The 10,605-nt window shown below is 38.7% G+C and overlaps 1 protein-coding gene across 2 annotated transcripts in view; it reads right to left on the bottom strand.

Annotated features, from left to right (window-relative positions):
* Nucleotides 1–1,111: 1,111 nt before the first annotated feature.
* Nucleotides 1,112–10,605, bottom strand: part of itpkb (inositol-trisphosphate 3-kinase B) — a 29,999-nt gene continuing 20,505 nt past the window's right edge. For both annotated transcript variants that reach the window (XM_085246046.1, XM_085246047.1), the window contains exons 7-12: nucleotides 9,362–9,399; nucleotides 9,040–9,215; nucleotides 6,975–7,179; nucleotides 4,957–5,058; nucleotides 4,329–4,400; nucleotides 1,112–3,762 (exon numbers count right to left, since the gene is read on the bottom strand). In XM_085246046.1, the coding sequence (XP_085102172.1) occupies nucleotides 3,559–3,762; nucleotides 4,329–4,400; nucleotides 4,957–5,058; nucleotides 6,975–7,179; nucleotides 9,040–9,215; nucleotides 9,362–9,399 (797 nt within the window). In that variant the 3' untranslated portion in view covers nucleotides 1,112–3,558. The remainder of the gene's footprint in view (nucleotides 3,763–4,328; nucleotides 4,401–4,956; nucleotides 5,059–6,974; nucleotides 7,180–9,039; nucleotides 9,216–9,361; nucleotides 9,400–10,605) is intronic.

The following is a 10,605-nucleotide window of genomic DNA, read 5'->3' as shown; positions in this document are numbered from 1 at the left end:
GTGACCACCGCCTGATTTGTAGCTGAGTTTACTGATAACAAGTTTAACTTTTACAAGGCGGGGTGGCGGCGTGGATAAAAGACTAATTCCACAAAGGTGTCAGCTATATAAACAAAAATACAGCCCTCGATGGTGAAATGGGCCTGTGCTTCCCTCTACTGTTGGTAAGAGGACGGTACCTTACTGGAGCGGCCATGTTTAATTAAATAAAAAATGTTCTGATTGGACCATTACATTGAAATGTCTAGCAGAAGAAAATAACTTCGAAGCAGTCTTTACTCAAAACAACAATAACGACACAAACCCAAACAAAAACATGTACACGCACGTTTCTTTTTCAATTACAGGGATGTTATTGTTTCCCCTGCAGTTTCGATATTGGGACAGCAGAGGGCACCGCAGAGCTACACAGCTCGTGTGACTAAAGGTTTTATAAGTTGTAATCACTTTCTAGACTCAATAAATTCACTTGTCCTCTATAGTGAACATATGATATATGAGACCAGGATGTAGACAAATTAAATATTCCACCTTGCATTCCAGTGCGGAATATGGGAAATAAGCTTGCTGTGAAACTCAAGCCAGATTTTATGACACAGATACACAACAAATGCAAGGAAAGAATTTGATGTCCCAGAAGTTTTGAAAGAATTGAAAAAAGAAGACTCACAGAGGCTTGTCTTTTTCACCCCTAACCTTAATAAAAGTGGAAGGGGGGGGGGGGGGACCCCACATCAACCTCATCAACATCTCTGTTCAGAAGGTCCCATGAATCATTGCCTTTCTTTCCCACCAACTCCAGACGTGGCTGCTGTTGTGGACAGGTGTGATTTGAATGGCAAATTACCCTCATGCAAACACAACAATTAATGTGGTCAAAGAGAAGCTGCAGCTTGAGGTCGCTGTTAGCTTCCTGAGGATGGGCCACAGGAAAAACTATCCCTGTGCTGTCAGCTTACATACCAACCCATGCCATAGACAGGCAGATAGAGAAAGTGTCTTTTGACCTGTCTCCCTCCCCTCACCCCAATCAGTCACGATAGATAGATAGATAGATAGATAGATAGATAGATAGGCTTACAAAGATTAATAGAAATCACACATGAACACATTGTTCTTTCACCAAAAAATTCATTTTTCAAAGGAACAACCCAAATAAATACAGAAGCCGGCAAAGCCAGAACAATAGGATGCCTACTTACAAATGACTGTAGGTGCACAAAGGGGAGCAAAAGCAATAGTTTAGATGGTCTTAAAGGAATAGTTGCTGGCCCTTTTGGCAGCTAGTTAGCTTAGCTTAGCAAAAGGAAAAAGAACAGCTCGTCTCATCCCTGTGCAAAAACGGCAACATCTAAAACTGACAAACACACAAGTTTTATCTTAATCTTGATTGTTTAACCAAGGAACATTTTCCCCTATTTCTAGTTTTTTTGCTAAGCTACACTAGCCAACTGCTGGTAGACATTTTCACATTTAGCACACAAACAGAGAGTGGTGTCCATCTCTTCCTCAACTACATAACAACATTTCCCCACATGCCCAACTATTTCTTTAAGAAGGCACTGCATTAGGATTGTAGTCTCTTTCCTCATCTACTTTCACTGCAAACTTTAACCGAAAACCATGGCATTTTAAATTCATGGTACATTACAGAAACTGTTTAAGTATTACTTTTCATCATGAATGTGTTACATTATAAGACATTTTTCTCTTTCGTCCTCATCTGGTATGACGGTATTCCCCCTCAGGAGGACATGGCTCACTTAGTCAGATACTATAAACCTTTTTCAAGTTCAAATATAGGTTGTCAACAATGTCAGCAGTCTGCCCTACAGTTTGAGTTTTACTCATAATGCAACACAAGCTTGAGGACAAAACCCAAAAACAGTCATAAATTTCAAAATGTCATGGTATCCATTGATTTAAAACAAAGATTTAAATAGAAACAGAACAAGCTACAACTTAAGAACAAACCTTTCAAAGGGATAATAAACATGCACTCGTGAGAGGCTAAAGCACAGAAGCCCACATTTAAGACTAAGAGCAAACAACGCTTAAAAAGAACAGATTTTCACTCGTCTGACTTGGATTTGTAATATTAAGGCACTATATAGCTTAAATAAGATTGTTCATGGCAGTTAAGTGTTCAACAGGAGTCAACTAAAATAATGTTACAATAAAAAAAAATGGAAAAAAGTTAAAACTACATCAAACAAAATAAATCTTACTGTACAGAGTGAGAAGGCTGATAAGTGTTTGGCCACTGAAGTCAAATGAACTAAAGTTATGTTACATATGAAACAATATCCTCCGTCGCATTACTTTCTGCTGTGAGATGAATTGTTTAGCTCCACCTGATTGCCTGTTATTGCCGGATTATTGTGGATAATCCAGCAATAACTGGCAAGGCTGCCACTGAAACTTATGCGAGCAGCCTACATGATCTAAATCCTCTCTAAGGCTTCGTGTGTAACGGGTAATTCTGAAGAGTGAAGCAGATAAAAGTACTACTATTCTTTCCACACATTTTAAAACTGTGATCTGATGAGTAAAAACACTCTTAACTATGTAATTCCTACTACTTGAAAGTGTAATGAAGGGAATATTTTCAAAGGAATGGCAATGTGATGAAGTTGTGGTCAAACGTGTAAAAAGAAAATCCTGTGAGAGTGACCTTAACTGTGTTAAGACGAAAAGCAATTTATCTTAAACTACAGCCAAATCAAGGCTTTAAAGGTGAAATGTGGACATTTTTAAAGCCACTACAGTTATTATGTGATTACAGCATCTTTCAAATAACTGGGGAAAAAAAATTAAAACCTTCACCAGGGGGCGTCAATGTCAGACATTTTTAAATTCCTCACATTCCTCACACAAAAGGATAACCCTCTTTATCATATATTTATATAAATTCTTGTAGCAATAACCACAATTTAAAGGAACAAAGCCAGAAAGATTTAGGGCATAAGAATTTTCTCTGTGCTCTTGTCCAGTCTGGAAGTACTGGAAGAGAAAGTAGCATGTAACTAATGCCGCCCTTTAAGGGGAATTCGTTCAGAGCACAGAGATATGGAAAATCACCTCTAAAAAAATTAAATTGATAGATAGATCCATAATTCTTTAAAAACTGAGAATTAATTTAGTTAAAAAATGCTTTAGGGGCCTTTGTAAATATAAAATTCAATCTTTTACATAGTAACGTTTAGCAGAAAACCTCAGGTGCAACAAAGAACGTTAATGATACCGTGTTTTCTGGTTTATGAGGAACTGAGACGTTGTTAATGTCATGAGTTCCACTTGTGCTTTTTCTGTCAAATGCACTATTAAGACCTCTTAAGAAGGCGAAGACAACAAAATAGAAGACTAAACTTTTGACGTTCTGAAGGTTATGTATGGATTCGGCCATGTTTTGGTTTTTTAATAATTGTGTTTCCAACATGAGAACAAGTGTCTGTGAAAGAGTTCTTGAGGAGGTCCCCAGAAGTGTTCCCCCGAGGACTGACGAATGAGTTGAAGTGGTTGTGTGTCCCGTCTTGATTAAAGGAAATCTCCTAAGCTTTATAAGTTCACCATGGATGAAATGATATCCAGCAAACTATCGAGTCCAAAAAGGTAGCCGTCTTCTCTGTTCCCCTCCACCCAGGAAGCTCGGTGGGTCAGTTCCTTCCCCTCGGGGAGAGGTGTGGTTTTCCCAAAGTCAATCATCCAGACTTTGGCCCGTCCGTTACGGTCATGAACGAACAACAAGGAACTGCCGATGACCTGGCAAACACACAGAGAGGCACAGAGATGAATGAGATGAGAATACAGGAAATAAATAAATGTAAACAAGTTTCTTCTTTTATTAACACCCTACGTGTTTGTTTACGTCTTTTAGAAATCTCACTTCCTGTTTTGTGACATCAGTGTCCTTCATGTCAGCTAGTATTTATATTTGAATTTGGGTGTGTGTGTGTGAGAGAGTGAGCAGTCATGTTTCCTTAATAATTCAATTCAAGCTAAGATTGAACGTAAAATCAAATACAGGACTGGAGTATAGCCAATCTGAAAGTATGAGCTACGTGACATCTGAACATGTCTGAACTTGGACATTTACACAAATTGAGTGTGACAAACCCAACCTGTTTACAGCTTTATTATGTTAGTTAGTACATGTTAGTACATTTTGTTCAGAATTTCTTGCTTTTTGATCATAAAATTCCTTACAGAATAAACAAATACACGGTGCAGGCAATAGAAAACACCATAAATAAATGTATATGCACTCAGAACTCACATATTTGTATATGAAAAAATGTATACAAATAAACTAACTAGTGTGCCCTTACCTCATGAGTTTTGAAGAATGGGGAGATCTCCAGAGTGGCTCTTATTTCCTGCAGCCGGGACAGATAGATATTCTGAAAAACAGAACAACAAAAAAAAAACAAGCTTTAATGGCACGTTCCAACAAACCGTTAGTATTTTTTATCTGGCAGATCTGAGCTGTGTTTGTATGTGTTCAGTTTATTTCAATGATGTAAACAATATACAGAAGTACATTTAGGAAAGAAACGAAAAAAAGTGCAATACAAAATACACTTCGATATCGCTTCAGCTATTCTGATTCAGTTATATATCGAAACAAAGTGGGAAGAAGTGCAGAATATGGAGCGATGTACAGTCTAATACCTGCTTTTAATTGTTTAGTAAGCTGTTGTGGGTATTGTGCACACATTTCTATGTAACCTCTAGTCTTGAATTAAAAAATGCTCGGGCTGGTTATGTGTTTTACTGCTTGGTTTAAGGTTAGGTTTACATTGTGGTTATGGTTTTGGTAAGATTCCAGGAAATGAATGTAAGTCAATGTTATGCCCTCTGCAGTGATGCGTGAGTGTGTGAGTATTACCCATGTGGTAATTAAACAGTATTCAAGGCCACTGACGCACATTCAGTAAACCAGACAAACACACTCACCAGTATATCCTTGTTTCCTTTTACAAAGTCGTGGAAGGCCGCCGTAACTTGTTCTCTCGTCTTTGTCTTCTTAAAATCTCTGTTCACCGTCCCGTCCTCCTTCTGCAGAGGAGAGGGTTAGCATGAAAACTGGCTTAATGAGAAAGTTCGACATTAGTTTTATTAGCATCAATAGCATATGACAAAAAACCTTTGGGGAAAATACAAGATAAACTGTTTAAGATGACTTTTCTATCCAATACTGAACTAGACGTACTGAAGGGAAGAAAGGCGCACAGGAGATGAAAGAAAGGGATGAAAGGGGGGGACGGAAGAAAGGATGGACAAGAAAAGCAGAGCAAACAATTTGCGGAGGAAAGGAAGCAGTGGGATATTTATAGAGGCTTAACCTTAAAGTAGCAAAAGGTCTTTGAGTCTTTTGAGAAAAACCCTCTTAGCGTAATTTCTGGAGTTGTTTGACAAACAATACAGCAACAAATAATGTTTCAGTTAATTCTAAATCCACACACTCTCATGAACATGTGACAAATGACCTGTAACAGTCATCCAGTTACTGTTACAGGTAACAAAAAGTAACAAAAATATATAAAATCAAAGTGTAAATTCAATGTATACCAATTAAGTAAAATGAATTTGAACAGATTACATTAAACATAAAATTTTACACTGTACCGATGGAAAATTAAATGTAATCCAGTTACTTAAAGTCAGCATTTTGTGTGTGAATATTTCTGAGGGTAAGCTTCACTTTCAGTATGTACTTTTATGTCACTGCATATGAAACCTGATGGGTAAACCAACTACTTAGATAATTTGTGCTCTTTCCATTTAAGTTGCTTTTTAACTGCCATTTGCGGGTTTTTGAAAGTTTTGAAAGTCATAGGCTAAAACACAAGCTTCTATTTAAAAATAGTCTTTTCTGGGGGCAGCAGCATTGGGGGGAGTGGAAGGTGGCGATGTGGTTTGTTGCAAGCTAAAAAAAAAAAAGACATCTAAAAAACTGCCACGCGCTAATTTTCTGTTGGTCGACCGATTAAATAATTGTGTCAGCTATTACACCCTTTACCTTTATGTAGTCACATACAAGCTGCAGTTCTGACTGCCAGTTTAAGAATTCTGCACATGAACTGAGAGCCGCAAAGGAGAAATGCACACATCAAACATTTTTGTTCAGTTTTTGTAGTAGTAAAGTCTGTAGAAGAAGATCAACCAGTTTGTTAAGTTAGGAATAAATTAGCTTTTTCTTATTTTGCTTGCTGCCAGGCAACAAGATACTATTTAGAGACAAAACTTCTTTTCCCTTTACTGTTCAAGTCTGGGTACAGAAAACACACACACACGCGCACAGACACACACACACACACACACACACACACACACACACACACACACACGCACACATACACACACACACACACACACACACACACACACACACACACACATACATTATACCTAATTATCCCATTTTCACATATTTAATAGAGACAAGTTGACACAGACACATTCCCATTTGCAAAGAGAGGCAGTGAAGCGCAGTCAGATGCAGTACTTCTAGCGCGCACACACACACACACACACACACACACACACACACACACACACACACACACACACACACACACACATTTCTGTTTCTGGGGGATAACCCTTAGAGTCATGGCAACAGACCACCGGGAGGCTGTGAATGTCCTTATATAGCCACATCCCTCAAGGAGACAAAGATTTGTGTGAGTGTGTGTGTGTGTTTGAGCTCATACAATGTCACTTCCAGATGCTGAGGCCTATAAAGCTGTCACAGACAGGCCGTATGTGCAACAAAGGCATTCATGCACAAACATATACTTGAGAGGAAGTTTCTGGTCAAACAGGAAGTTAGATCATGACCCTGGGAGATAGACGCACACAAGATCCTAAAATAGAAACACACAGAGAACTGGAAGAAAAGAGGGAAGGAAGCCCCCCCCCCCCCCCCCAGTCTCACCCGCACACCCACGCACACCCACACACAGTCTTACCTTGACCCCCTCTATCCTAAATCCCAGGGTTGCTGTTGAGCTAATAGTCTCTCTCCACTGCATGTATCTGGGTTTGGTCACTGCCTTCTTGTCATTTTCCTCAATTGTAGGTGCAGCAGGATCAACTTCAATCATTTTCTGATACATGTCAGGTCTTGGAGAGGGTTTCTTGCGAGCCTTGGTCAGCTCTTCCTCAAGGTAGGTCCTGAAGCACAAAAAAAAAAAACACCGCACAGGTGATGAGTGGTGAAAGGAAGAGGAGGAGATAGGTAGGCAAGAGATGAGAGGTAGGCGGCAAAAAAGAGAGGAGGAGGATGATCTGTTTCCAAATAACATGACACAGCTGTTTGGAAGGAGTTTTCCTCACAGATATTTGCAGCAAAATTTACAGCTGATATCTTATTTTTCATCAGCCTTGTCTGTCATTTTACTTTCCAAGGGTTATAAACACTTGACATGTGCAAGAATCATTGACATGTTAGCCCTTTTTGTGAAGAAACAGGAGCTCTTTAATTGAAATGATCTCATTTATATAAAAACAACCATGGTTAGCCAAATCTATCGAAAAATAAAAAAGGAAGAGAAATGGTAAAATTAAACCAACTGATCAGACTTTGTGTACAAAAAGGGAGCATTACAGATATTTCTGATGGTGTTACAACCTAATACAGTTGTTATTTTGTAAGTATAAAGGTTATAATAACTGCTACAACATTAACCATTTATAATCTCTAAACTGATACAGTTTAGATATATATGGATGGATATTAGGGCTGCTCAATTAATCAAATTTTAATCACGATTACGATCTGGGCTTTCAACGATCATTAAAAATGACTGAGCCGATTATTAGCCCCTCCCTCATTTATCCGCGACACCTTAAAGGCCGGTCCGTGAAAATATTGTCGGGCATAAACCGGTCCGTGGCGCAAAAAAGGTTGGAGACCGCTGATTAAGAGGACCCGAGGGAAGCTCGGAAAGCTAAGCAGAAGTTATTTGGAGAGTGACTGCCGTTGGTTGAAAAGAGAGTTTAAAAAAAAAAACTTCAGTGGTGTTGCACACTATTTTATATTATTTTTTTTAAAGTCATTGTTAACCCTTTAAAGCCGGTCAGAGCAGCACGCTCCGTTTTGCGTAACTATTTTTAAATCCCTGTAGAACCTGGACAGTGTAAGCTAGCGCAATAATTTGTTTTGCATATGAAACCGGAGGAGTTGTACTTACATCTTATGCCATCAGCTTGTCCTCGGTCACGGTTTCGTTCCACATATAGCTTTGCAAAAATTGCATAAAAAGCGCTTGCAGGAACAAAAACATAATATTCCAGAAACACGCTTTGCCGTTCCTATCAGCTGTTCGTAACACTTCCCACAGTGAAATGATGCACCTGCTGTTTTCTTTGCAAATTTGCATCATAGGATTGTTTTTTGTTTTTCCTGCAGTATATAAAAATTGGTGTATCTCCAAAATAAAACTATGAAGACACTCAAAATAAATTTCCTGTTGTTGTAAACTATTTTTTGCAACTTTATTGTATTTAAAGTTTTGAGGGATAAACCTCTTAAATTTCTCCAAGTAGAAATATATGTAAACAAAACAAAAGCGATTTTCTATTTTTTTTTGTAGTTTATTGCACTTTTTTGCAATTTATGTAATTACTATGGACTTAATGCATACATATTATTAAAATATGGGCTATAACAGTTGTATTGATGTATAGCAACTTGAAATGCTCCCACAAATGGCACTACAGCATGTAAAAAAAATAAAATAATATAAGCTCTGGTGGACTTGGTTCTATAGTAGGTCTTAAAGGGTTAAATAAATATCGTCAAATAATCGTGATCTCAATTTCAGTGAAAATAATCGTGATTATCATTTTTGCCATAATCGAGCAGCCCTAATGGATATATATGTAAGGTTCAAATAACCCTCACAAACAGGCCACAGCGTTAAAGCCATCACAGTTACTTATGTACGTGAAATATAATTAATCGCTTTATCCTCTCAGTCGCCGTGTTGTGTAAGGATGACTGTGTCACCATGCATTAATGTGTTCTCTCACCTTACTCCCATCTTACAGTCCATCACACATGGGTAGTCAAACTCAGCCAGCAGATCCTCCATCTGGTTGTATTTCTGGCCGTCTTTCTCTACGTCTCCATGGTAACCAGGGACGTAGGGGCGAAGCACGTCCTTCATCAGGAGGGACAAGCAGCGCTGCTCACATTCACAGTGTTTCTAAAAGATACCATTAAGGAATCAGCGTTTTATGCTCTGCGCTGCAGATCATTCAGTATGAAGATTTTTAAAGTCAGAGTGGATTTTAAACAGATTTTTGCGCAGTGACACAGAGCTGCTTAAGGGGCCGCTAAACGGTTGCTTACTTTTAATATCCGTCCATTTGCTCCCGCCTTGAAACTCCCTGTGAAAAGACAGAAATTCATTGTAAATGTGCAGAAAGAGTCCTGAGTAACTTGCTGTAGGTCATCGGGAGCAAGTGAGAGTAGAAGCTGTGACTCGTTTTACAAGTGAATGGACAAGACAGCAGTTCAAAAAAGATGTTTACAGATGTTTCCAGTAGAGACAGAGTGCAATTAAGTCCCACTCACACTGGAGGAGAAAACAATTATTGGCTTTGTGAAGTTGCCTCGTCTGTCAAATAGCAAAGAAAAAAGAAAAAAAAGGAACAATCCCTAAAAGCTGCAGTGTACAGGGATGCAAGAGCAATAGGAAACCCAGACAACCCAGACCAAATTTTTATAAATTACCAAATCAAAATCTTTAACCTTTAATGAGAAAAAAAACTGAGATGGGAAAGCCTGAGAATGAGAATGCTGCTTCCTACTGTTGTGATAATGATTTTGCCAAATGTCAGTTTTAGGCTGGCATATTTTTACAACTTAATCAGCACAAATATAACCAGCTACATGTATTTTGTTACCATTTTAGCCTTCAGATGTTTACTGCGTGCCCACGTTTTCCCCTCCACTAGCCTAGTTTTAGGAATGACACGTTGTGCACGATCTCTATTCCCAAGTATTCCCACAGACTCGTCCCCTGAGGGCCCTGACCACAAAGAGCCGGCTCCAACAAAGACAGATCTGCCTGTCTACATATTTTCTAAGAAAAACTGCGTCTGAGCCCACCACCGAGACAAAAAAAACCCTGGCCAGCTGACCACCAGCAAGTACGTATGACAGCGTGTGAAAGAGAATCCCCAAAATTAAAACTATATGAAGCCAAATTTTATAAAAAAAAATCAAATAGTATGCCTGATGAAAGTTGTATTCTAGAAGTGCTGATTTCATACGCTTAAATGGACAAGCCCCCAATGAGTTTGCTGTTTTAGTTCTGTATTTATTCAGAGAAACCTGTGTGTGTGTGTTCCTGTCTAGCTATCTTTGTGAGGACCGAAATCTGCATTCTACCATACTTGTAAGAACCAACAGTCACAAGTTTGAAGGCCTTTTTGAGGCTCAAAATGTGGTTTTAGTGTCAGGGTTACAATTAGGTTATGGTTAGGCATTTATTTTAAATGGTTAGGGTTAGGGTAAGGGGCTAGGGAAACCATTATGTCAACGAAGGTCCTCACTAAGATAGCTGAACAGGCTTCAGTGTGTGTGTGTGT

This window comes from Mchenga conophoros, linkage group LG15 (genome assembly GCF_057382185.1).
Source record: "Mchenga conophoros isolate Kocher_MC1m ecotype Shallow Benthic linkage group LG15, M_conophoros_male_GT1.1, whole genome shotgun sequence".
In the NCBI taxonomy this organism is placed as follows: Eukaryota; Metazoa; Chordata; class Actinopteri; order Cichliformes; family Cichlidae; genus Mchenga; species Mchenga conophoros.
The sequence above is the reverse complement of the archived record's forward strand: the minus strand, read 5'-3'. Positions and strand labels throughout refer to the sequence as shown.